This window comes from Sminthopsis crassicaudata, chromosome 3 (assembly GCF_048593235.1).
Source record: "Sminthopsis crassicaudata isolate SCR6 chromosome 3, ASM4859323v1, whole genome shotgun sequence".
Classification (NCBI taxonomy): domain Eukaryota; kingdom Metazoa; phylum Chordata; class Mammalia; order Dasyuromorphia; family Dasyuridae; genus Sminthopsis; species Sminthopsis crassicaudata.
This window is the reverse complement of record NC_133619.1, coordinates 639,739,146-639,767,112: the sequence shown is the minus strand read 5'-3', so window position 1 is coordinate 639,767,112 and position 27,967 is coordinate 639,739,146. Positions and strand designations below refer to the sequence as shown.

General features: G+C 40.7%; 1 protein-coding gene across 2 annotated transcripts in view; it reads right to left on the bottom strand.

The window, feature by feature from the left end:
* LOC141564468 (uncharacterized) overlaps positions 1-25,858 on the bottom strand; it is a 47,543-nt gene extending 21,685 nt beyond the window's left edge. Inside the window, exons 1-2 of one of the 2 annotated variants that reach the window (XM_074306987.1) lie at positions 25,472-25,858; positions 3,230-4,819 (exon numbers count right to left, since the gene is read on the bottom strand). In XM_074306987.1, coding sequence (XP_074163088.1) covers positions 3,230-4,819; positions 25,472-25,502 — 1,621 coding nt within the window. In that variant the 5' untranslated portion in view covers positions 25,503-25,858. The remainder of the gene's footprint in view (positions 1-3,229; positions 4,820-25,471) is intronic. The other variant, XM_074306985.1, reaches the window with a different exon arrangement.
* Positions 25,859-27,967: the final 2,109 nt, after the last annotated feature.

The following is a 27,967-nucleotide window of genomic DNA, read 5'->3' as shown; positions in this document are numbered from 1 at the left end:
ACTTTTCCAACAACTTTTAATGACTGAGGAAGGTATGGCTAGTATACAAGGAAGATGATAAAAGAATAGAAAATCAGAGTGAGGATAAATAAGAGTCTGGGTCTTTGAACAATGAGAAAGATGGAATGATGAAATATTTTTATTGGATGAAGAAATTTTGGACTATATGAAAGATTGACTTTACTTTCTCCAAGCACCACAATAAAGAAGAAATAAAGAAATCAGAAGCCAAATCAAATTTATAAGGTAAATCAACAAATATGAATAGCTTGAATTTTAACAATCAATGAATAGTTACAGAATGACTCAAAAAGTATTTTTTAAAGATGATCGTTAATTACAGGAAACACCTTTAATTGCAAATGTAAATTCCTGAACAACTAGTTAGTATAATAGATAGTACGTTTCAGTTGGAATCAGAAAGGTTCCAACTGTGACCTGGGAAAGTCAATTAATTTCTCTCATCTTGTTTTCTTCTCTATAACAAGAGGTTCTCTTTCAGTTCTAGAATCATGTGACCTCAAGTTAGGGCTTGTTTTTTTCATTATTAATCCTCTGAGATTGAGTAAAATTTGAATTGTCTGAAAAAGCTTATTGGCATTTTTTTTTACACTTCTATGAATCCTCCATAGCAAGGTTCAGCAAATATTTTTATTCAAGGACCAAATAGTAGATATTTTAGACTTTGTGGGAGAAAAGGCAAAATTAAGACTATTATGAGGGTGTAGATATATAACAAGAGAGAAAAAATTTTCCACAAATTTTATTGATGAAATTCAAAATGTTATTAACAAGTACATTTTTTTGTGAATCCATTAATGAGAATTTTATTTTTTTGGAATAACATTTTGCTTAATAGAGGTTCAAAGTTAGTATTCCCTATCATCAAAATCAATTTCATGTGTTTATCTGTTAATGCTGATTTGGCACAAGACTATGAAATTATCTTTTAAAATATCTTTTCACACAGATAGGTACTGTCAAATACTGATATCTATCCACGAGCACATGATTTTAATTGAACATATATAATGCTTGGAAGATCCTGATGGAATGCTGTATAAGTTTCTTCTCTTGATATTTGCCTTTCAGCATGTCATTTCTTTGTAGATTAATCTCTTCTAATTGAAGGGCAGGTGGAAGCTCAATTATCCAATTAAAAGGATTTTGAAATAAGGGATTTTCTTTTGCACTTGCAATAAGATCTGAAAAATATCACTAGAACTGTAGTTTGAGCTCCGACAATATCATTGCTGCAAATTTGTGAGGGAATAGAGCTCTTGTTCCTTCTTTCAACTTCTGACAGCATGGAAAGTATAAAAATCAGCTTGACATTATCTAAGATTCAAATATTGTCACTGGACTGACTTTATCACAATGTTTCATATGTAAACACAAAAATTTTAGCATGAAACCATTGAGAAACATTATCTGTGATAAAAAACCTATTTCTCAGAGTCATTCAGTGTTTTATAATAGTAATTGAGGAAGGTTCTTTTTTTACAGAAAAATTTAAATCTTGACCCAAGCTTTAAAAATTATAATAAAAATTTCCTCTTCTCTTCTTTTGACATTATGGGTATGGACTGGCAATAAAAAAATGTCACAGTACAGTGATATCCACGGCACTCAAAACACTGTTGAGTTATATAACTGTCACTGAGATTTCTGGTGCATTGAGCAGGAGTGGGAAGTGATGAGACTGCTATATACAGTCTGACACAGTTACTCAATTCTGCCTTATTAGAGCAAATGCAGCCACAGACTGCATTAATATCCATATAAATGAATGAATGTGGCTATGTCCCAATAAACTTTTCCAGTGCCTTAGAAGGACTGTCTTGACCAGATACTTTTCCAGATTCATTTTATTTATAAAACAGCTCTACTGTGTGAATCATTACAGTTATAACTGAGACTGAAATCTTTTCCCAAATAGAGTATGTTTATAAAACTTCTCTCTCATGTGACTTGTTTGCTGTCAAATAAATTTTGTGTTCTGGGTGAATTTTTTCTCAAATTCCTTATCTCCAGGAGAATTTCCATGCAGGAATTCCTTCCAGGTATTTCTGAGGAAATTTATATATACATATATATATATATATATATATTTTTTTTTTTTTTTTTCTGAATCCCATGAAAAATCACTTGAGAAATTTGGGGGAAATGATTGTGAATGACTTTCAAGAATGAAAGGTTATCAACATAGTGGTATCTGATTCTGAGGGATCCAATTGCTGAGTGTTAAAATAGACATTTCTGGGAATGGAGACAGAAGCACTTATGTAGGAGAGAAGCTGTAATGATCTAATAACTCAGTCTTGCTTTTAACTCTTGCCATGTTAGGATATGTGTTCATGGCCCTGTCTGCTGCTGATAGTGAGTCTTTCTTGAAAAGAAAAGAAAAATGAATAATTGTATACCCATATTATATTTTATACAAATCAGGTGAGTGGTACTTCAAGAAATCAGTTTTAGAAGTGACAGTAAGTCCTTAAATTGACAAATTGAACACATAACACACATCTCTGTAATGTTCCTTGCTAGGAGGTTTGAATGTTACATTACACAAATACTACCCAAGAATGTTTACTGACATTATCTAGGGTTTTAACATTTGTTATGAGTCATGGATTTTTTTTTTTTAACAAATACTAAACATTTCTTATTTATTAAGCAATTTTACGATTCACAATAATGAATGAAGAGAATGAAGAATGTTGAATATAGCTCCAGAAAAATTAATGAAATCAGTCAATTTGTTGCCAAAAATTTTAAATCATGATCTCAACATATTGTTTCATAATGGTAATAATCCATGAAATTTATTATATCAGTTTTCATAGGAAAAACTGAAACTTTTCATATAATCATATCAGAGAAAAATGATTAAATGTCTTATGATGATCACTTATTACTTGAAAACATGAAATGTTTTGGAAAATACCAAATAATTTTTGATTCCACGAATTCCCAAATATTCAGATTTCTCATTCTGAAATCTCCAAAATTAATATATGTTAGAAATTTGGTAACTATACTCTGTAGTGTGAATCCTCTGCTGTGGAATAAAACTTTACCTCTGCAGGAATGTTTCCCCACATTTATTCCTTTCTGAAGGGATGTTTCCAAATAACAGAGTTATTGATTTGATTGAATTTCTAAGACCTCTCTCCAGTATGAATCCGCTGGTGTCTAACCAGGGATGAATTTGTAATGAAAGGTTTACCACATACATTACATTTATAAGGTGTGTCTCCAGTATGAATCCTCTGGTGCTTATCAAGGTCTGCGCTCTGAATAAACGCTTTCCCACATTCGTTACATTTATAAGGCTTCTCTCTAATATGTGTCCTCTGATGTAGAATCATGTGAGACTTTCGAATGAAGGCTTTCCCGCATTCATTACATTTGTAAGGCTTTTCTCCAATATGAATCATCTGATGTCGAATAAGATTTGAACTCTGAATGAAAGTTTTCCCACACTCATCACATTTGTAAGGTTTCTCTCCAGTGTGATTCTTCTGATGTCGAATAAGTCTTGACTTGCGAGTAAAGGCTTTCCCACATTCATTGCATTTGTAAAGCTTCTCTCCAGAGTGAATCATCTGGTGTCGAATGAGATTTGAGCTCTGATTGAAGGTTTTCCCACATTCATTACATTTATAAGGCTTCTCTCCAGTATGAATCTTCTGATGTCGATTAAGTCTTGAGATGCAAGTGAAGGCTCTCTCGCATTCGTTACATTTAAAAGGTTTCTCTCCATTAGGGATCTTCTTATGTTCCGTAAGGTTTGAACATTGACCAAAGGCTTTCCCAAATTCACTACATTTATAAGGCGTCTCTCCAATATGAATCATCTGATGCATAATGCGGGTTGAGCCCTGACTGAAGGCTTTCCCACATTTATTCCACTTATAATGCTTTTCTTGAGTATGGACCATCTTATGCCTAACAAGCTTTGAACTCTGAATGAAGGCTTTCCCACATTCATTACATGTATAAGGCTTCTCTCCAGTATGAATCACCTGATGTCTGATAAGATTTGAGCTCTGGATGAAGGTTTTCTCACACTCATTACATTTATACGGCTTCTCCCCGGTATGGATCTTCTGATGTCGAATAAGTCTTGACTTGCGAGTGAATACTTTTCCACATTCGGTACATTTATACGGCTTCTCTCCAGTGTGAATCTTCTGATGTCGAGTGAGATTTGAGCTCTGAATGAATGCTTTTCCGCACTCGTCGCACACATAAGGTTTCTCCTCAATATGAATCTTCTGATGTCGAAGAAGTCTTGAATTTCGAGTGAAGGCTTTCCCACATTTATTACATTTAAAAAGCTTCTCTCCAGTATGAACCATCTGGTGTCGAATAAGATTTGAACTCTGAATGAAGGTTTTCTCACATTCATTACATTTATAAGGCTTCTCTCCAGTATGAATCTTCTGATGTCGATTGAGTCTTGAGATGCAAGTGAAGGCTCTCTCGCATTCATTACATGTAAAAGGTTTCTCTCCACTAGGGATCTTATGTTCCGTAAGGTTTGAGTGTTGACTGAAGGCTTTACCACATTCATTATATTTACAACAGTTGTCTCCAGTATGGATCTGTTGCTGTTTAGTCATTTTTCTTACATTATTTCCCAGTTTTGTCTGCTGTCTTTTTTTCTGACTCTCACTTTTCCCAATTTCCCTAAAAGCAGAATAGCAAAGATCAGACCACATGAGTCTTTCTACTTTTATCCCATGGGATGATTCTTCTCCTGTAATGTTTTCTTTTGGAGTTGCCTTTGTGGTCTCACTCCTCAACTCCATATCTGGAAAAAAAATTAATATAAAATGTGAATGTCCCTATTTCTCTGGGCTTGGAGAAAGGAAAGTGAGGGATGAATTGATGCATACAGCTGTAGATGTTGCTGACAGAAAGGAAGTACATGATGTTGAACAATCTCACATCTGTCCTGTTGTCTGTGGAGAGAATGGTCAGAAACGTGGAGAAGTAGTGGAGAAACAATTAAAGATCTGAGATGAGATTCCCTATGCATAAGCCGAGAATATAGAGGGTGAAAGATCACTGAAAAAGACTAGAATATGGGGTATTCAGATCAGTGGATTAGAAAAAGATAACTATCTCTGTCATTGATTCATAAGAGGTAAGAAAATAAAGCACAAAAGATGAGGAAAAGAGGAAATATCCAAAGGAAGAGAAAGGATCAGGGAAAACCATCTAGTATCAGCACCCAGATCTTTATCACTTCAAGACCAAGAGCTTAATATCATTAGGAGAAGGAAGCAATGCAAAAAGAAAGTCACTTGGATGTTGAATCAAAAGATTTGAGTTCAAATCTCAGATTTGCTACTTTGGGCAAATCACTCTGACCAATTACTTGTTCTTTCTTGGCTTAAGTTTTCACATAAGCAAAATAACATTATTAGACCAGAATCTCTTAATATGCTTCTTGGTAGTTTTGACGTATTGATCCTAATTCATCATTATAAATATATGGGACAATGTTACGAATCTTTAAGGTTTTATCTTTTTTTTCATTATTTGATTATAACAACTCTGTGATGAAAGTTCTATGGGCATTTTATGTCTATTTTATACACGAGGAACTGGGTGAGATTTGCAGAGCTGTGTCCTTCCCAGGGTAAAAAAGTAAATCAATACTTATGAGGTACTTTCTATGTACAAAACAATTCCCTTGTAACAATCCTGGCATAAGTAGGTTTTATTATTCTCCTTCACATCATATAACATCACATCATCTGATATTAAATAATACTTGATTAATTCTAAATGAATGTTTTCCCACATTCATTATACTTGTAAGGCTTTTTTCCAAAATGAATCTTCAGATGTTGAATAAATGTGTGTATACATATAAAGCAGAGACAGCTGTTGTAGCCCACAGCTGTTTTCACCAATAAGTTTATGGATCTATGGGTAAAAGAGATAAAAATATGAAACAGATTATTTCCCATGAATCATTCTGTCTCTTTGGGCTTCTGTGGCATTTGTTCTTCATGAACATCCCCATGGCTTGGGTGACAAAATATGGAAAACCACGCTGAAGAGGCAAGTAGCATAGCAATGCTTCAAATTGTCAGGTTGCCTACTAAAGTATCAATGTGGAGAATATAGAAAGAAAAGAGATGGTCCCAGGTAGAGCCCTATGGGATAATCTGGGTTAGGTGTAGTAACATCAATTAAAATTGTACAAATACAAAGGAGAAGTGATGAGACAAGTATGAAGAATCACATTCATTTCTTGGGGCCCAATGAAATGATGTCTGTAAAGAGACCGTGACCATGGCAAATGTTGCTAAGACATAAAAAAGAATGAGGATTAAGGAAAGACCATGAGATTTAGCAGTTAAGAGATTCTTGGTAACATTGAAAAGTTACCAATAAATGAAATTTGAGTTTCACTTAAGTCATATTAAGACAAATTTCATGGACTTCAGAAGAATGAAAACAAAGGGAGTGGAGGCTCCAAATATAAAGGTATATTCAAGGAATTTAGCTGATTAGGGAAGAAGACGGGTAAGGTGATAAGACATGAAGGAAACCCAGATTTAGTCTGTAAATAAGGAGAGACTGAAGATTAAAGAGTAGCAACAATAGCAAATCAATCTGCTACAATTGTCAAGAGAGCATGGATCAAAAGATGTGTGTAAAAAAAGCAAGAAAAAAAGCTACTCTATTCTTCCAAGACTGGAAGGCAGGGAGAGAGCATAGAGAATGAAATCAGGAGAATGGGAGATGAAGAAAGAATGAGGGGAAGAAATTCTTGACAAAGCCTCAATTTTGGGGGTGAAGTCCGAGATGAATTTCTCCTCTGAGAATATTGGATGTGGGCTACTCTAGGAAGAGGAGCAGAGGAGACGGTAGGTTTGGATGAATATATGAAGGAAGGGAAAGAGAAAATAAGATTAGGAAGATTCTGTGGGAGAAATATCTACCAGGTTCCCTACCATTCTACTCCCCTTCTCAAATAGACAAGATTAAGTCTTTTCCTTAAAAAGATATTAAAAGTTCCCTCAGAGCTCAGATGGACTCCAAGAAAAGTGAGGTACTCTTGTTGCCTAAGTAAAGAAACCAAGAGAAGCTCCAGTTTCTCTCCAAGGCTTAACCAGGGGACTCAGGAGAAGATGCACTCAATTAATAGTCAGGTAACAAATGGTCCTTACTGAATACTCTTATTGAACATCCTTCCTAGCTTTAGCTAAGAGTAAATCTTTTTTATCAACATGTTATGATTTCTAAGTTCCTCAATAAAGGGTGTTATGAGTCAAGAGGAATTTTCTGTGGGGGGAAGATGACCCCCTTAAACTGCCCTTAAAACTTGAGGACCCTGTAGAAGTCTGAGAGCTTGAATGCCTCCTGATTCCTCCAGTTCTCAGTAGGACCCAGTGTTCAGAGGTCCTCATAAGGATTAAGGACCTACTTTCTGCAGCTCTAGGAACAATAGAGAGCAGCAAAGATCCTGCTTCCAGGAGCTCATAACTAATTATCCTTGAACCCAAAGCAGATAAAATCAGTAACAAAGTAGCATCTCTCCCTAAAGTGGACACACCATTGTGATCAGGTCTAATTGACTTATCCATTGGGATTCTTGTGCTTCTGACACTCCTTTTCTCTCGGGCTGTTGCTTTCCGGTTTGGGGAAGCTCCAGTCTCCAGGATCAAGTTGCCTTTCGATTTCCATCCTAGGGTTACCGGTTCAACTACCTTCCCCAAAGCACTCAAGTTAAAATTCTCTTCCCCCAAGTATGGTTCACAGCCACTACCAGACTGGCCCCGGAGGGCCCACTTTCTCAGAGGCCTACACTTTCTGTGTCTAATTAAATGCCTGGATATTTCCAATTGTCTCCTCTATGAGAATCTATTCTTGTAGTTTCCTCAACTGTTCCCTAGCCACTCTCTCTTTTTCCCTCCTCCTTGCAGTGGAAGGAGGAAAAAAACCCACTCTCCCTTCTAAAAATGTAGTGTTCCAAAATGCTTTTAGGATACTTCATATTAAGAACACATTTTAAAATTATCCTGGTCCAAAGCCTTTGAAATGATCTGAAAGAGAAACTCCTGGATATATTTGTTGGTTCCCCTTGTCTCCAGACCAGATATAAGTTCTCTCTCCTTCAAGTAACTGAGGAGATAAGCAGCAAGGGAAAGGAGGAGAGTCATTTGATTGATGCTGGAAGGAATAGAATTATGAGCCATCTAAGAATAATAAGTCTCCTTAGATTAAATGAGATATTTGTAAAGTACTTAGCAGAATGTTTGGCACTGAAAAAAAGCTTATTTCTTTCCCTTCCCATTCCCTACTCTTTCTCCCCCACTTGCCGAAGGCATGAGAGTACTGCTGTGAGACATAAGATCACCTTAAGTTACCTGTGATCAACTTTATAGAGAATGGGCAAAAAAAATTGGAACTGAGTGGATTTAGAAGAGGAATGACAATTTATTTCCTGTCGGGTAAGGGGCTTATAATTTGAAATCTGGCTTGTTCGGGATTCCTATGAATCTTACATCATAATGTCCTATGGTAGAGGAATGCCCAAGGGTATGTGAGCATTATGCAGATTCGGACATTTCGAAATCAGAAATATTTCTAACAGAAAATGCTGTTAACAAAAATGGACTTGGTAAATTGTGAATAAAATAAAGAGCTTTTCAAACGATGAAAATTTTGATTTCAGCAGTATCTTTGCACAATTAGCCCCACTGCCTGGAAGGATCTCTCTTCATCTGGACTTCTTGGAACTGGGAACGCCTTTCAAATATCAGCTCAAATGCCATCTCTTTCATAAAAGATAATTCTCAATTGCTCAAATTGTTGATGCCCACCCCTAAAAGAATGTGTTTTCATTTTGTACAGATCCCCCATATACTCATGTCTGAGTATAATTTTTCTCAAAAAAAGTGTAATAGGAACCAGCCAATGAGTTCAACTGTTGTTAGTAGTGATGGTTTGCTTGGCTGTTACAATTCTCCACCTAGAAGAGGCAGGGAAGCCTGCCACTAGGTCGTCAAGTTGAAGGGTAATGGGAACGCACCTTTGGGAGACTTTAATCCATGGTTAATATTCTGTAACTGATTCAGGTCTGCTAAGTATGTTATGAAGAGGGGCCATTCTGATTCCTGGATAGCTCAAACTGGAAATGAATATAAAGGGCATGAATTCAACCAATTTCCTCTCTTCCGTTTATTTCTTCCTACTTGTCATCATTCAGGGTGAGAGAAGAATGATAATGAGAGCCCAGCCCAGAGGAGAACATGTGGTATGAAGTTTGGCTCATGGTCTGGCCATTTGTTCTTTCATTTTATGTCAGTCTTGTGGATTTTGAAAATTCAGGAAATTGAAGGATTGGAGGAGGATTTGCAGCCAAGTGTGGGCTGTGGATTTGGGGCTGTGGAGTGAGAACCCAACAGGAATGCCCAATTTGGGATCAGAACTTGGTGGGAACAATTCTGTGTAGACTGAGCCTTTGAACTACAAAGGCTGAAATGGCAGAGTGAAGAGTTTGTAGCCCAGGGATAGGCATGGGGAGAATTGTTATACCTTTATTCTGGCTTTATCTTCAATATAATATTTCTTTGCAAAAATTAATTGAGAGTAATGCATTCAATGTAACTGGAATACTAACAGCTGGTAGCTAACTATAAGGGGACTACACTGAAATGAGAACTGAAGATAATAGGACAAGAATTACTCCATCCCTTCGCCAGTCCCCTCTAAATCCTTTGGGGTTGATGTGGCAGTTCTTGTTCTAGGAGACTGAGGCTGAATGCCTCATCTGGATAAAACTAATGCCCTCATCTTTGTAGAGACTTCCAGAGAGGTTGAAGAGATGGGAAATTTCAGCATTGACCAATCCCAGAAAGACAGGGCAGCCTGGGCGTAAGGGGAAAGGGGAGGGAGTATTGCTTTGATTGTTAGTTTGTTGAAGTTGGAAGTGGAAAGCCATTTTAGAATCACAGATCTATTAGTTCCCCTCTGATGGGAAGGTATGATCTTTCATTAATTCTTTTCCCCCAATCTCCCTGAACTCCCCACAGCATAAAGGGACCCCACCCCCTTCTAAGGAATGAGTCCTCCCTCAGTCCTCCCATCTCTCAACATTGAGATTTGATTTCTGAGAATCTGAGATCTCTGACTTCTTCCTTTATGACTTTAACTAAAGATCCCCAGCTCTCTGTTCCCATTCCAATCAAATGAGAAGATTGGACCAGATCTCTAGTTCTCCTTTGGGGTGAAAATCTATGAATCCAATAATGTCTCTTGTCCCATTCTCGCAATCCTGCTCGTGTCTCTCAGCTTCTCAGCTTTCAAGGACTCCCTTCAGGAAACCTTCCCTCATCATCTTCTGCCTACACTCTGAGTCTCTGAAGTGCAAAAGAGAAAAACTGGAAGAGCTGGGAATTTGGATACCATCTTGGATACCAAACTGAACACCGACAAGGAAGCCCCTCTATAGGCTAAAAGACCTGTGGCCATACAACTGCCTAAAGATGCAATAAGGATTCCCAATAAAGATCCCCAATAAGGAGGAACTTAAAACTGCCAAAGGTAACACATTCTGCTTTTTGCCACGTTTCCTCCTTTTCAAGTTATCTCAAATTTCAGGCCTTGGTTGTTCTCTAATTTTCTTTCGCCCATTATTCCTAGTTATGCTGACTGGGGAAAGACAGACCATGACCCTTCAACAGCCATGATGCTTCCCCAGATTTCTTTTTGAATTCATCCAACTAAAATCCTTATCTGTGTAGGACTGCAGACTACTTAACTGCTATATTCTGGACTCTCTCTAGCTTGTAAATGTCCTTCCTGAACCATAGCACCTCTGAACTGAACACGATACTCCAGATAAGGTCTGCTACCAGCAAAGTGAGGAGGGAAAGGAAAAGGAATATGCATTTATTAAGTGCCTGCTACATACCAGGCTCATTTGATCCAGAAATCAGATAATAATAATAATAATAATAATAATAATAATAATAATAATAATAATAACCAGGTAATAATTATAACAATAACAAACATTTGTGTAATGTTTATTATGTGCAAATATACTGTGCTAAGCTCTTTGCAAATATGGTCTCATTTGAGCCAGAGAGATTATAATCTCTAAAATAAATATTGATGTGGTGTCTACTATGTACAGGCAGTCAATCAAGAGACATTAATGAAGTTTTTTTACTATGTGCCCATCTCTGTGTTAGACATCCCCACCTTGATCATTCTCCTCTGGATGGAGACCCTAGCCTGCTGTTTGCCCTCCATCCCTGACTCAGTTTTCTCCCCTCTTCGGTCCATCCTCTACTCAGCCTGTCAAAGTGCTCTCTCTAAAACACCAGTCCAGCCACATCACCCCCACTAGTGAATAGTCTCCAATGGCTTCTTATGAGCTCCAGGATCAAATGTGAATTCTGTTTAATTTTTTTAAAGTTCTTCAGAACCCAGCATCTTCATATCTTTCCAGTCTTCTTACACTATACTTTCAGAAACTTAGTCCTTGCCGTTCTTTGCACAAAACTGGCTATTTCAATACCTGGACTTAAAATGTGCTTCCTACATGTCTTTGCTACCTGATTTTCCTGGCTTCCCAGGATCCAAGATAAAAATCCTGCTTTCCTGGAGCCTCATTAATATTAGTGCCTTCTCTGAGATCCTCTCCATTTCTCTCTTAAGATGATCTAATGTATCCATGGCAACTAGGTGGAACAGTGCATACAGCACCATTCCTGGAGTCAGAATTTTTCAGTCCAACCTCAGAAAATTATTAACTATGTGACTCTGAGCAAAATTCTTAATCTCTGCTTGCCTCAATTTCCCAAACTGTACAATGAAAAAAGGAATAATAAAACAAGATGATATTTATGTAAATAAAACACCCAAAAACCCTTAGCCCAGTGCCCAGCACATAATGGGCACAATATAAATGTTTGTCCCTTTCCTTTTCTTTTCCCTTCCCCTGTAGATATCTTGTTTGTTCAAGTCGTTGGTATGTTATCATCCCCACTAGACTAATAGTTCCTTGGGAGTAGGGACTGTTTTTCTTTATATCCCTAGCACAGTGGCTGGCACATAGCAAGCACAAGTGCCTACTATTATTAAAATAAATGATTTTTGATTGGACTAAATTCTCGAGGAGCTCACATTCTATGAGGAAAACAACATATAGAGTTTGTTATTTTTCAGTGGTGTCTGACTCTTCACAGCCCTTTTTGGGGTTTCCTTGGCAAAGATGCCAAAGTGATTTGCCATTTCCTTCTCCAAGTCATTTTACAGATAAAGAAACTGAGGCAAATTGGGTTAAGTGATTTGCCCAAGGTCACACAGCTACTAAATGTCTGAAGTCAAGATTTGAACTCAAGAAGCTGAGTCTTCCTGATTCCAAGCCCAGCTCTCTGTGCACTATAGCACCACCTAGCTGCACCAATATGTAAATAGCTATGTATATTAAAAGATATGTACAGAATAATTAGAAAGTGATCTCAGAGGGAAGAACTAGCAGCATATACAGGTACATACCAGGAAATGCTTTAGTAGAAAGTGGGATTTGAGCTCAGACCCCAAGACAGCCAGGGAAACTAAGAGGAGGAGGTGAGCAGACAGAGCAACTGAGGCACGAAAGGTGCAATTGCATCAGAGAGGCATGGAGGAACATGTAGAAACATATCTAAAACTTCACTTATAGTAAAACTGAAACTATTAAGAAATATTTTTCTCTTTTGTAGTGGCCAGAAACTGGAAACTGAGTGGACGCTCATCAATTGGAGATTGGCTGAATAAATTGTGGTATATGAAGGTTATGGAATATTATTGCTCTGTAAGAAATGACCAGCAGGATGATTTCAGAAAGAACTGGAGAGACTGACAGGAACTGATGCTGAGTGAAATGAGCAGGACCAGGAGAGCATTCTCTACTTCAACAACAATACTATATGATGATCAATTCTGATGGACGAGGCCCTCTCCAACAATGAGAACAATGAAATCAGTTCCAATAGAGCAGTAATGAACTGAACCAGCTCCACCCAGTGAAAGAACTCTGAGAGATGACTATGAACCACTACATAGAACTCCCAATCCCTCTATTTTTGTCCGCCTGGATTTCCTTCACAGGCTAATTGTACACTATTTCAAAGTCTGATTCTTTTTGAACAGCAAAACAACTGTTTGGACATGTATACATATATTGTATTTAATTTATACTTTAACATATTTAACATGTATTGGTCAACTTGCCATCTGGGGGGGGAAGGAGAGGAAAAGTTGAAACAAAAGGTTTTGGAATTGTCAATGCTGGAAAATTACCTATGCATAAAATTTTTGTAAAAATGAATTTAATTAATTAATTAGTTAAAAAAAAAGAAATATTTTTCTCTAAAGCCCTTGGAAAAGCTCTCTTAGAAAGCTGGTTAAAATAAAGGAGGCCACTGAATGAAAAAATCACAGGTGGCAACCAAGTTTAAGTTTTTTATACTTCACACCATCATTGCCCTAATAAAACCTAAGACCCACTTTTTCACTAGAAAGGATTAAGAATTAAGGAAAGCCTCACATTTCTCAGATTGGCTAAGATGACAGGAAAAGATGTTAAACATTGGAGGGGATGTGGGAAAACTGGGACACTAATACATTGTTGGTGAAATTGTAAAATGATCCAACCATCCTGGAGAACAATTTGTAACTATGCTCAGAGGGCTAGAAAACTGTGCATATCTTTTGACCCAGAAGTGTTATTATTGGGGCTGTATCCCAAGGAAATCATAAAGGAGGGAAAAGGACCCACATGTGCAAAATGTTTATAGCAGCTCTGTTTGTGGTAGCAAAGAATCGGAAAATGAGTAGATGCCCCATCAATTGGGGAATGGCTGAACAAGTTGTAGTATATGAAGGTAATGGAATATTACTGTTCGAAAAAAAATGATGAACAACCTGATTTTAGAAAGGCCTGGACAACAACAAAACTATATGACAATCAATTCTGACAGATGTGTCTCTCTTTAACAATGAGATGATTCAAACCAGTTCCACTTGTTCAGTGATGAAGGGAGCCATCTACACCCACAGAGAGGACCGTGGGAGCTAAGTGTAGACCGCAACATAGTATTCTTACTCTTTCTGTTGTTGTTTGCTTGCATTTTGTTTTTTTTTTCCTCATTTTTCTTGATCTGATTTTTCTTGTGCAGCAAAATAACTAAATAAATATGTATATATATATATATATACATATATATATATATTGTATTTAACATATACTTTAACATATTTAACATGTATTGGACTACCTGCTATCTTGGGGAGGGAATGGGGGTAAGGAGGGGAAAATTTGGAACAGAAGGTTTTGCAAGGGTCAATGTTGAAAAATTACCCATGCTTATGCTTTGAAAACAAAAACCTTTAATTTGTTTTTAAAAAGGAAGGCTTGGAAACAAGATTAGAAGGGAAGTAACAAATTGGGAAAATATTTTTAAAAGTAAAGGTTCTGACAAAGGTCTCATTTCCAAAATATATAGAGAACTGACCCTAATTTATAAGAAATCAAACCATTCTCCAATTGATAAATGGTCAAAGGATATGAACAGACAATTCTCAGATGATGAAATTGAAACTATTTCCACTCATATGAAAAAGTATTCCAAATCACTACAAATCAGAGAAATGCAAATTAAGACAACTCTGAGATACCACTACACACCTGTCAGATTGGCTAAGATGACAGGAATAAATAATAATGAATGTTGGAGGGGATGTGGGAAAACTGGGACATTGATGCATTGTTGGTGGAGTTGTGAAAGAATCCAGCCAATCTGGAGAGCAATCTGGAACTATGCCCAAAAAGTTATCAAACTGTGCGTACCCTTTGATCCAGCAGTGCTACTACTGGGCTTATATCCCAAGGAAATACTAAAGAGAGAAAAGGGACCTGTATGTGCCAAAATGTTTATGGCAGCTCTTTTCATAGTGGCTAGAAGCTGGAAGATGAATGGATGCTCATCAATTGGAGAATGGTTGGGTAAATTATGGTATATGAAGGTTATGGAATATTATTGCTCTGTAAGAAATGACCAGCAGGAGGAATACAGAGAGGCCTGGAGAGACTTACATCAACTGATGCTGAGTGAAATGAACAGAACCAGAAGATCGCTGTACACTTCAATGCTGTATGAAGAGGTATTCTGATGGAAGTGGAAATCTTCAACATAAAGAAGATCCAACTCACTTCCAGCTGATCAATGATGGACAGAAATAACTACACCCAGAGATGGAACACTGGGAAGCGAATGTAAATTGTTAGCACTACTGTCTATCTACCCAGGTTACATGTACCTTCGGAAGCTAATACTTACTGTGCAACAAGAAAATGGTATTTACACACATATATTGTATCTAGGTTATATTGTAACACATGTAAAATGTATAGGATTGCCTGTCATCGGGGGGAGGGAGTGGAGGGAGGGAGGGGATAATTTGGAAAAATTAATACAAGGGATAATATTATAAAAAAAAGATAATTGTATAAATATGTTTACATATATTGAATATTGTATAGCATATATTGGATTGCTTACTATCTAGGAGAGAGGGTGGGGGGAGGAGGGGAAAATTTGGAACACAAGGCTATGCAACTGTCAATGTAATAATCTATGCATATTTTTTGAAAATAAAAAGTTTAAAAAAATAAAAAAAGGAAGGCTTGGAAAGATTTACACGAACTGATGCTGAGTAAAACAAGCAGAAACAGGAATACATTGTACACAGTAATAACAAGAATGTGCAATGGTCAACTATGGTTCTTCTCAGTAGTTTGGTGATCCAAGGCACTCCCAATAAACTTTGGATGGAAAATGCCATCTGCATCCAGAAAGAGAACTATGGACATTGAATGTAAATCAACACATGTTCACTTCTCTTTTTTAATTCTCTCCTGTGTTTTTTCCCCTTTTGTTTTGATTTTTCTCTTTCAACTTGATTCATAAAGAAATGTGTCTTTTTAAAAGTTAATATACAACCGGAAAAAAAGTTTAATAGGATGAAAAAAAGAAAAAGAACTCTTGAAAGGAAAAATATCTCTTTATTTAACTTTTGGGGAGGGTATCCAAGCAACTTGGTTAACTATTCTTGAATATTAACCCAGATTCTATTTTGAGACATCTTTTTCTTTTTCAAGATTTCTACAAATGTTAACTGAAATCTCCAGACAGAGAGTGTTTTATCCAATGCCTGGAGGTTATTCCTGTTTCCAAATCTTCCCTTCAAGCCAGAAATGGCTTGGATAGAGAGTCATGAAAAATAAAGGAACAGGGGAATGAGTACTTATTAAGTCCCTACTATGTGGCTACTGAATTAAGTGCCTTTTGCAAATATTTCATTTGATCCTCAAAACAACCCTGTAAATTCCATTATTATCTCTATTTTCTTTTGTTTTTGGTGAGGCAATTGGGGTTAAGTAACTTGCACAGGGTCACACAACTCAGAAGTGTCTGAGGCTGTATTTGAACTTAGGTCTTCCTGATTCAGGACCAGTGCTCTATCCACTGTACCATTTAGCTGCCTTTATTATCCCTATTTTATAGTTGAGAAAATGATAGAATTTAAGTGACTGGACCAGAGTCACATAGTGGAATTCAGATCTTCTTCATTCCAGGTCCAGTGTTCTATCCCACTGTGCTACCTAGCTAGCCTCTGAGCCTAAAATAGAGTATAGAATCTATTTTAAAATTTTTTCTTCAATAGAAAGACTTGTAGGAAGAATAGAAAGTAGGAAGGAGCAAGTTTACAAAGTGTGCTAACAAGATGACTTTATATTTGATCCAGGAAGCGAGGAGTCATTGGAATTAGCCCAATGGAGTTGGGAATGGGGCAGTGATAGAGTCAGATTTGTGATTTTGGAAGATCAATTTGACATCTGAGGAAAGGATGGACTGGAGTGGAAAGAGTCAGGAAGATCAAGTAGAAGCAGAGTGGGTTTGAGGTCATGAACAGCTGTACAAGGTTGGGCTTTATAAGGGAAGAGGAATTTATGAAGGCAAACATAACAAGATTTGGAGACATTAGAAAAATAAAGTTGGGAGTAAGTAGTCCAGAATAAAACCAAGATAACAAAATAATTGTTTAGGAGGGTGGCAGTGCTCTGGATAGGAATAGGGAAGTTGGGGAAAGGAGCAAATGTGGTGGATGAAGGTGCTTTTTTTTGTATACCTTAAGTTTGAGATGCTTACAAAACACCTAATAGAGACATGCACTAGGCAGTGGATGATGGGAATTTGAAAGTCAGGAAGGAGAGAGAGTCACAGATAGAGGAAGAATTCTGGGTGAGGTATAAGACCCTCCGTATAGCAAGGGAACCTGCTGATGTGTCTAGTTTGGCTCCCCATCTCCCCAGGGGCATCTCGGCCTTCCTGAGAAATCAGGGGCGTGACAATCTGCGTTGTAATTAAATCAGAATGATACTAAGTGGCAAGGAAACACCTGCACACAATAGCAAGTTGTTTATATGGTCTGCTTGGGCAGTATAGCTAGTGCACATGCAGTGTGCTATAGTTATGTAAGGATATTAGGGTATATAAGGCTGAGGGAATTTTGAATAAACGAAATCCTGTTTGACGATCCTCCATGAGTCCCCTTCACTCCTCACTTATCAGGGTTCGGGATGGTACAGAAATCCTCCAGAGAGCAGATCTGAACATAAGAATCTGAGAATTCTCACAGAGATGATAACTGAACCCACAGGAGTTGATGAAATCCCCCAAACAAATAAATAGCAAGAGAACGCAGACAAATAAGTGCCCAAGAATAAAAATGGTGATCGAGTGCCAAATGTTTAATACTAAAAGAAGCAAGAATAAGAGGTCATTTGACCACTAAAACAATTTTGGAGAGAGAAGTTGGGTCCAAGGACTAGGAGCTAGATTTACAGAGGATTCTTAAGGGGAGAGGAGAAGGGGAGCAGAAAGTATAGAAGGACAGTTTGAGGAGTTTAACAAAGAAGGGGAGAAGATGAGGGTGAGTTGGGCAGGAAGAACAAGTGAGAGTTTTTAAAGATAGAAGAAGACAGGAGCTTGTCTACAAAAATCAAGGAAGGAGCCAATAGATAGGGAAAAATTGAAGATTATTGAGAGAGAACATAAATAGTGAGGGAGATATGATAGATGGATAGGAAGGGAAGTGATCAAGGATGATGTATACATAATGTCAAGGTTAGTCCTTCACAGAGGAAAGGTGACTAGTGCTTTAGAGACTAAGATGAACGAAAAGGTAATTGGGAATGTTATCAAAAGGATATGAGATTATAAAGTGAAAAACTTTTGGGAATGACTTCAGTTTTTTCAGTGAAGTTTTGGGTGAAATCCTCAACTGAGAGGGGAGCACCTAGGGGGCATTGGGGAGAGAAGAGATTTTGGTACAGATGAACAAAGCTGGAGCAAGATTACAAAACTGCTGACATAAAAATTAATGTGACACATCATCAACCAGGACCTCACTGTGACAAAGAGATGCTTTTATACCTCCCTAATCTATTCATTTCATGACATTTAGGAGGCACAGTGGATGGAGTGCTGGGCCTGAAGTCAGGAAACCATGAGTTCAAACAAATCTGGCCTCAGATCCTTATTAGCTGTGTGGCCCTCGGCAAGTCATTTAAACCTGTTTGCCTCAGTTTTCGTATCTGTTAAATGAGCTGGAGAGAGCAATGACCAACCACAACAGTACAGTTGCCAGGAAAAATCCAAGAAATGGGATTACAATGAGTTGGACATGACTGAACAACAACAAAAATTGACTCATTATCCCATTCCTCACACAACCACTTCCAAATGTTTTCATCCTTCTTCAAATCTCCCATAACTCCCCTTCCCATTCACCTTCCCAGCTGAGAATCTTGCCTTATATTTTACTCAAAAACTTCTACCCATTGTCATCTCATCACCCAGATGCTTCTTCCTTCACCCTATTCTCACATGAAGAAAAAGTCCTGAGGCAGCTAGGTAGTGCAGTGAATAGAGCACCAGGCCTGAAGTCAAGAAGAACTGAGTTCAAATTTGATCCCAGATATATACTTCCTAGTTGTGTGACCTTGGGCAAGTCACTTAACCCCAATTATCTCAGCAAAAAAAAATAGTCTTTTTACCAAGGCTAATCCTTTTTTCCAAGCCAAATGATCCCATTCCATCCTATGCTCTCCAATAGATTTTCTCCATTACCTTCCCAATTCTCACTAATCTTCAACCTCCTCCTATCCAGGGGTTGCTTCCCTACCGCCTACAAATATGGTCACATCTCCATCCATCCTCTCTAGCTGTCATCTCCCATCTTTCCTCCTTTTTGTGACTAAATTCCTTGAGAAGGAGAGCTACAATCCGTGGCTTTCCTTTCTCTCCTTGCATTGTCTTTTAAAATTCTTTCCAGACGGACTTCTGTCATCATTCATTGAAAAATGCTCTCTCCAATTTGGAACTATGCCCAAAAAGTTGTCAAACTGTGCATACCCTTTGACCCAGCATTGCTGTTATTGGGATTATATCCCAAAGAAATACTAAAGAGTGGAAAGGGACCTGTATGTGCCAAAATGTTTGTGGCAGCTCTTTTTGTTGTAGCTAGAAACTGGAAGATGAATGGATGTCCATCGGTTGGAGAATGGTTGGGTAAATTATGGTATATGAATGTTATGGAATATTATTGTTCTGTAAGAAATGACCAGCAGGAGGAATACAGAGAGGCTTGGAGAGACTTAAATCAGCTGATGCTGAGTGAAATGAGCAGAACCAGAAGATCACTATACACTTCAACAATGATACTGTATGAGGATGTATGCTGATGGAAGTGGAAATCTTCAACATAAAGAAGATCCAACTCACTTCCAGCTGATCAATGATGGACAGAAATAACTATACTCAGAGAAGGAACACTGGGAAGCGAATGTAAATTATTAGCACTACTGTCTATCTACCCAGGTTACTTATACCTTCGGAAGCTAATAATTAATGTGCAACAAGAAAATGGTATTGTATCTAGGTTATATTGTAACACATGTAAAATGTATGGGATTACCTGCCATGGGGGGGAGGGAGTGGAGGGAGGGAGGGGATAATTTGGAAAAATGAATAAAATTTAAAAAAAAGAAAAAAGAAAAAAAAAGAAAAAGAAAAAAGAAAAAAAAAAAAAAGAAAAATGCTCTCTCTAAAATGACTAATGATCTCTTGTCATCTAATGCCCTTTCTTCAGTCTTCATCATTTTTGACCTCTTTGCAGCCTTTGATACTGGCAATCAATCTCTTCTCAGTTTTCAGGATACCGCTTTCTCTTGATTCTCCTGCCACTTGTGTAACCAGGCCTTCTGGTTCTCCTGCAAATCACACCGTCTAACTGTAGGTTTTGTCCCTGGTGCTCAGCTTCTCTCCCTCTATATTATTCAGTCATCGATCCCATCAGCTTCCATGGAAGCGATCCTAGAAACTTGACTGGTTCAGGACTATTATTACTGGTTGTACAAAAAGCTGGACCAGTTCAGGTAACACAGGAGCAGAGAAGCTGCCCTCAGTAGAATCGATAAAGATCCTTCCCTGAATATCCTTATTGAACACCTTTCCCCTGCTATGGCTGAGCAGAATTCCTTTTGTGAACATCCCACCATGTCTGACAAGTGTTTGATTCCCCTCCAGGAGTGGAGAGTGTTCCCCTCTGTACCTGAGCACTGAGGAACAAACATCTCAGTTACAATAAGTTCAATCAATTTGGAACAGTTTGAAGTGGGAGAAAGCTTCCACTTTAGCACAACAGTCCCTTTCAGACTTCCAGTGGTGGGAGACAGGACCCATCCCGGAAGAAATGGTTCTTTTCAGATTCAAGGAAAAACACAAGGATAGCCTTAAAGAGTCTTCCTGACATCTCCTTTGCTGGATGTTTTTAACCTTGAACTGAAAAGTTCTACTCTTCACAGACATCTAATGAGTCCCAAATCCCTCAATTGGCCATTTCAGGAGCAAGAAGTATTTTCTCCATAGGAGAGGATGACCACTAACAGGAAATCCAAGCTCTGGCCATCCCCTAGAGTGGTTCTTGACTTCATTGATGTAGCAGGCCAGCCTCAGAAAATGAGCACCTTGGATCTTTGTCTCTGACCCCCTGTAAAGCCCTGGCACCTCCCTGAGGGTCCAGGATGTGTGGCATTGGGAGGGGAGTGAGAAAAATGGCTGGATTTTAGGCAACACAGCAAAGAGGTGACCAGAAAGAGGACTGCTTGGGCAATGAACCTAGCTAAGTGATTTATTCAGAATCCTAAAAGATATTCGTGAAAGGGGGTTTAATGTCCAGGTAGCTCTTTATTCCATTATGGGATTGTTCCAATAAATGAATGAGTGAAATGAATGAATCGGTTAAGTGTTGTTTGTCGTGATTGAGTGATTTCAGTCACCTCTAACTCTTTGGGGTTTTCTTGGCAAAGATACTCAAGGGATTTGCCATTTCCTTCTCTATATACGATATCCCAAGGATTATGCTAAAAGCTAGGGATACAAATACAAGAGCAAAGATGGCTCTTAACGCCAAAAGTCTTATATTCTAATTGGGAAGCCAACACACAAAGAGGAGTGATGGCCAAGGAGGAGCGCTTTGGTCCAGAAATTTAGAGGGATGGCGATGTGGATAGGGAGATTGATTTGATCTCTTATCTAGAATTGGAGGAGAGAGGGTCAGAAGAAGGCAAAGGGAAGGAAAAGCTATGGAGGAGATGGCCAGAAAGTTGAACGAAGTAGTACATAGTTTTCTTACTAAAAGCATTCCCTCTTAGTACCCAAAGTTACTCCATGTACCGTGTTTCTATCTTATTGTTTTTGAATAAGGAAGACCCAGAACTTTAATCAAGCGACGATTCAGTTCTGGGGTTTATCCCATTTATCCCATCATGCCCCTTTCCCAAAATGGACTTAACCAAGTTTCCCGAAGTTGATACTTCCAGTGAACCTCCTCAGAGCCTTGCCTTAACATCCTTTACCAGAACCCCCTGTTTTTGCACCATGAATTTTCCTGGCATGTTATAACACACAGATTATCCGACCTTTCCCCTCTCTAGGAATGGTCCTACTTTAAGGCACATAAACTTCAACCCTTTTCTTAAAGAGACCTGAAAGGACTCAGCTGCAGCAGCTAGCATCAGTTAGTGTCTCATTCTCATCTCTCATCCATCACCAAAAACTTAGCTGCTGAAGGTGGAGGATTAAAAAGTCAAAAAAAATTTCTCCTCTCAGTCGGGCCCAGTGAGACTAATTATAATTAGGTGATAACTCCCTTATCTATCTTTTGTAAAGGAGGAGAGACATTTTTCTCTAACATATATACTATTCTTTTAGTATAACCCACTTATAAAAATGTCAGCTTTTTATTATGAATTATGAATATTATTATGAATATTTGACTTAGGAATACTACTCTAAAAACTTATATATATATATATATATATGTATATATATATGCCCCCACATATAAATATTTACATATAAATAGGGCTCAGTGTGGATTGCCATCTATTTTGCAGTCTGCCCCAGGTAACTGGAATAAACATCTACTTTCTTCACTCCTAGTTTCCTGCTTACTTCTATTATCCCATCTGAACCTCAAGAATGCAACAATCTATTAAGTACACCTCCCCCCAAATTCGACTATGCTATATTAAGTCTCTGTCATAGCCATGTCCTTGAATCTCCTTCCTTGCATTAGAGTTCTTGTTATTCCTGTGTGTTGTTTAAACTTGTAAACAGCGGGCAGCCAGGGGGCACAGTGGATAGAGCACCAGCCCTGAAGTCAGGAGGACCCGAGTTCAAATCTGGATTCAGACACTTAACACTTCCTAGCTGTGTGACCCTGGGCAAGTCACTTAACCCCAGCCTCAGGAAAAAGAAAAAAAAGAACAAATGTACAGCTAAAGTTATAGTGTGACTCTAGGAAAGTCACTTAACCCCAGCCTCAGGGGGGAAAAAATAAAAATAATAAACTTGTAAACACATTTGAGACGATGGCTGGATTTCTGCAGCTAGATGGTGCTATAATGGAATACCTGGCCCGGAGTCAGAAAGACCTGAGTTCAAATTCAGCCTCGGACACTTAGTGTCTGCCTGACTTTAAGCAAACCACTTAACCTCAGTTTTCTCATCTGTAAAATGGAAATAATAACAGAACGTATCTCAGAGAGTTCTTGTGAGAATTAAGCAAGATAATATTTGTAAAACACTTAACACAGTGCCTAGCACATAATAGGTACTTCATAAATGCTTGTTCCATTCCTGTTCTAATTGTGAATTTTGGGGTATCAGCACCATTCCCCAGCTTCCTTTTTGTGTCTTTCCCCTTCTGTCCTCGATTTTGTTACCAGTGAATTTTGGGGTATTAGCACCATTCTTCATCTTTCAGGATACACATGAGTGAGGAGAAAAGAAGCAATTATAGCAGGGGTTCTCAAACTACGGCCGCTGAGGACGTTCATGGGCCCGCCGGGTTATGGGAAAGGGGCTGAGGGGCGGAGACAGAGTGGGAGCTTTTGTTTTTACTACAGTCCGGCCTCCCACAGTCTGAGGGACAGGGAACGGCCCCTGTTTAACAAGTGTGAGGAGCACTGAATTATAGAGAATAGGTAGATTTTCGGAGGACGTTTAGCTGAAAAGGGAAAGGCCTCCAGGAGGAGACATTGGGAAACAAAGGGAATGATAGGGTCTTGAAGAGTTTAGAGAAGAGACTTGAACGTATTTGAAGGGAGCAGGAAAAGAAGGGAGATGGGGAGGGAGGGAGGGAAATCGAGGGGCAGCTGGAAGAGGAGTAACTATCATTTCTCAAGGAAGAGAAAGAAAAGTGGGTCACAGAGGTATTTTGGGGGAGCACAGGAGGGAACAGAAGGAAGTATGGACAAGTAATAAAGTTCGGAAAGTTATCTGTTAAATTTTTATGTACTTAAAAGGGAGCCAGTTGGTTGAATTCCCACATCCCATTTGGTAACAAAGTTCTTAAGGAAAGGACCTTCCCTCCGGAAGCAGAAGCGGCCTCCACACCAAATCCAGGGTTTCTTTGAAGGAGAACTCTGGGCATACAGACCGAAGAGCTCTGGGTGCGGGGGGAGGGGTGTGGATGAAGAAGGCCAGTGGGGGAGGCCGCCTTCCAAGGCACAGCCCGGGGGGGGGGGGGGGGTTTCAGAGGGCAGACATCGGAGCTGAGTGTGCCCCTGGACCGCGGGCTCTTGGGAAGAATCAGTGCTCCTTTGATCCTTTAAGGGAATTCCCCAAGCAAGGTTAAGTACCTCAGCCCACAGGGTCCTGAGCCTTCGGTGTGGGCTACGCCAAGAGCTCGCCCTTGGTCTTCCTGCCTCAAATCCCTCTCCACACGATTTCTCCTGTCAAAGCCACGTCTGACCGCGTCATCTCCCCGTCCCTCCATTTCAATAAAAGCCAGCGGCTCCCTCCGGGGAGGGTCTCCTCCCATCAAACAGATGTCCTCTGCTTGGCGTCCAAACCCCTTGGGAACCTTCCCCACCAGCCCCTCCCTCTTCCATCTTCCGTCTCACCACACCCCCCAGAGCCGTGAGCTGGCCCCCTGGCGGGGCTTCGGAGAACACCCTCCATCTCCCGCTCCCCATTCCTTCGCTCTCACCCCATCGCCTCCTCCCGGCTTTCCCGACGTCCTCCTCCCGAGATAAACCCCCTTCTGCAGGAAGCCTTTCCCACGCCCTCTTAATTCCAACATCTTCCCCCGGCTAATCGTTCCTATTTATCCAGGATACGGCTCATTCGTACCTAGTTACTGCCGGCGGTCTCCCTCCCCCACAACCCGCTGAGGTGAGTGCCTCTAGGGCAGGGAGGCTTGGGTTTTTAATCTTTCTTCGTACCCCCAGAGTATAGCACAGAGCCTGGCACAAAGTAAGCGCTTTAAAAATATAATTTCTGCCTGTCTGAGTCCCAGATCAGCCAAATCTGTCCTGACAAAGTAAGTCCGAATCCAGCCACCTGTTAGACCCGATACTGAAAAAAAATCTTCCAAAAATAGAGAGAGAAGGGAAGGAAACAAGCATTTAGAAAGTTCCCATGTGCCACTCACTGCGTTAAATTATATGTATATATAATGTATGAAAAAATATATATATGTGCGTATATACTATATATACACATGTGTATTTGTGGATACTCTCTATCTATATGTGTATAGTATATCTATATCTATACACCTGTGAGTGTGAGTGTGTCTGTGTGCGCGCGCGACTATGTGTGCACGTGTGTGTGCACGCGCGCGCGTGTGTGTGAGTGTGTGTTTGTGTGCGCGTGTGTGAGTGTGAGTGCGCGCGCGTGTGTGTGTCTGTCTGTGTGTGCGCGCGTGTGCGTGTGTGTGTCTCTGTGTGTGCGTGTGTGTGTGTGAGAGAGATGTTTTTCCAGTTGAGGGAGCTGAGGCGGCCCGGGCGGGTGACAAGCGGGGGACTCACCGTCGGTGCTGGGGCTCTCGGGACTCTCCATCAGCTCCGTGGGGCCGCCGCGGCCGTCCTCCGGGCGCCCGGCACTTCCCGCCCGCCGCCGCCGCCCGCTGGCGCGTCTGGTCTCGGAGCCGTCCGTGTCCCTCCCCGGGGGGTCCTGTGGCTCGGGCGGGGCCCGCGGACGGCTGAGGGTCACAGCCCCGGCCGTGGGCGAGGAGGGAGGGGGGCTTGGGGGGCCCCGCCCCGATATTTCCAGCTCCGCTTCGCCTCCATTAAAATGTCATCTCCTAGGAGACGGACCGCGGAGAGGGCGGCGAGGCCCGAGGCCGCAGGTAGACCCGCCTTTACGGGCGGAGGCGGGGCCGGGGCTGGGGCGGATTCGCGTCCCGAGGCATCGCGGCCACGCGGGGGCGGGGAGTGCGGGAGCGGCGCGGGAGGGGCTCGGAATTTCGGGGCGATGCGAGAACGCGCGCGGCCCCGCGGCCCGGGCCTTCCTCGGTGGGTGCCACAGACGCAGAGTAGGGGAGCAGCAGCAGCAGCGGCTCCGAGCAGCCAGTCATCCTCCTCCGCCAATGAGGAGAGGCTGATGCAAATAACGCGCCCCCTCCTCATGCGGCCGGGTGGGTTTGTTTCTTGGCTGGGGGGCGAAGAGCTTTCTTTTTCTCCCCTCCCCCATAATCCCAGCTATAAGAGAATGGGATTTTATCCGAAGTTGTGGCTCCCTGAGCGCACAGCCACAGGTTCCCCCTCCTCCGGCACCCTTGGGGGCGCCTGAGCCACGGAAAGGGGCTTTACAGGCAAGGCCCAGAAGCAGGGGGACCAGATTCCACCCTGAGGCAAGGGGGCATCCCCACGCTGAGCGCTGTCTCCAAGGGCTCGGGGCCTCCGGAGGGGGTCTCTCCCCAACTGGCATCCTCCAACAGAGGCCCGCCAACCAGGACCTCGCGCACGCTGGCAGAGCACGGGGGCACGGCCGGCACCTGAGGACGCAGCCGTCGGCGTCCCCGAGCTTTCTGGGCAGGGGGACTGTGAGCTATGTTCAGGGGCAGCTCTCCTTCCCCCCGGGGAGGGAAAGCAAAGTGCTGGAGGAGACTCTTGTCCGCCTTCTCGATGCTCTGGGCCCACGAGGGGCCGGTGGGGTCTGTTTGTGCTCTCTCTTCCCAGAGCTATGGCCTCCCACTCACCAGGTTATCTCCCAAACAGGTTCCCGGGGCCCCGACCGGCCCGCTGAGAATGGCCTTCTTTCCTAGTGAGGCGGAAGTCCAGGATTCTTGCCCCTGCCCAAAAGTCTCCAAATCACCCGGATCAGCAGCAAATCAGGTCCAAAGGTCATCGGGAAATGTTAGTCAAATAAGTAAAACCGTGAGATGTGAACTTGGGATTTTCTCAGTGACTTCTGGCCAGCGAATATTGCTGAGTTTGATACTCCCCCCTCCCCCCCATTCTGGTTTTTGCCATACAAATGGCTCACACCCAAGAAGGAAAGTTTGCCAAATCTCTTTCTCCGGATGAATGGGAACGGAGCGATAGATTGAATCAAAGATTCAGTTATCCCCAGCCAGGCAACTTAGAACAACCGACACAATCCTCCAGCCCCATTTCTCCTCCTGTTTCTTCAACTACTGCTCAGTGTCCTTGACTGGCTCATCCTTGATAAGCATCCATCTCCCCCAGGGTCCAGTCTTTGAATCTTCAGCTCTCGCACTCCACTCTCTCTCCCGGTAACCCAGGCTCACACTGGTTCTGTGATCGTGCAAATGACTCCCGGATCCGGAGATTCAGTACTTGTCTCCCCAGAATTCCCAGTCCTGCACATATAGGACTTTCTCACTCCAAGCATCATAAACTCAATATGTCCAAAGCAGAATCCATTATCTTTTCCTCAAACTCACCTCTTCTCTTGCTGTTTTCATCGGGCGTCTATGAAGTGATCCACCCATTCTGGAGAGCAGTTTGGTTTATGCTCATAGGGCTAAGAAATATTCATACTCTTTGACTTGGCAAAACCACTATTAGGTCTATATCCCAAAGAGATGAAAGAAAAGGGAAAGAAATGGAATTTTGTATATGTACAAAAATATTTGTAGCAGTTCTTTTGTGGTGCCTAAGACTGGAAATTAAGGGGCTGTCCATCAGTTGGGGAATGGCTGACAAGAGCCGTATATGTATGTGATGATAGAATGCTATTGTTCTATTAAAAATAGCAAGCAGGATTTCGAAAACCCTGGGAAGATTTACATGAACTGATAAAAGTGAAAATGAGGTGGATGAAGAACATTTCATACATAAATATGTAACTTACTGGATGTTGATCCACTGTGACAGCTTAGTTATTCTCAGCAATACAGTGATCCAAGGCAATCCCAAAGCACTAAAGATGAAATGGCATCTGCTTCAGAAGCTGATGTTGTCTGACTGCTAGATGACTTATTCTTCATGTCTGTTTTCCTTCCCTCTCCAACCTCCCTTCCCTCCCTCCTTCCCTCTCTCTTGTCTTCCTTCCTTCCT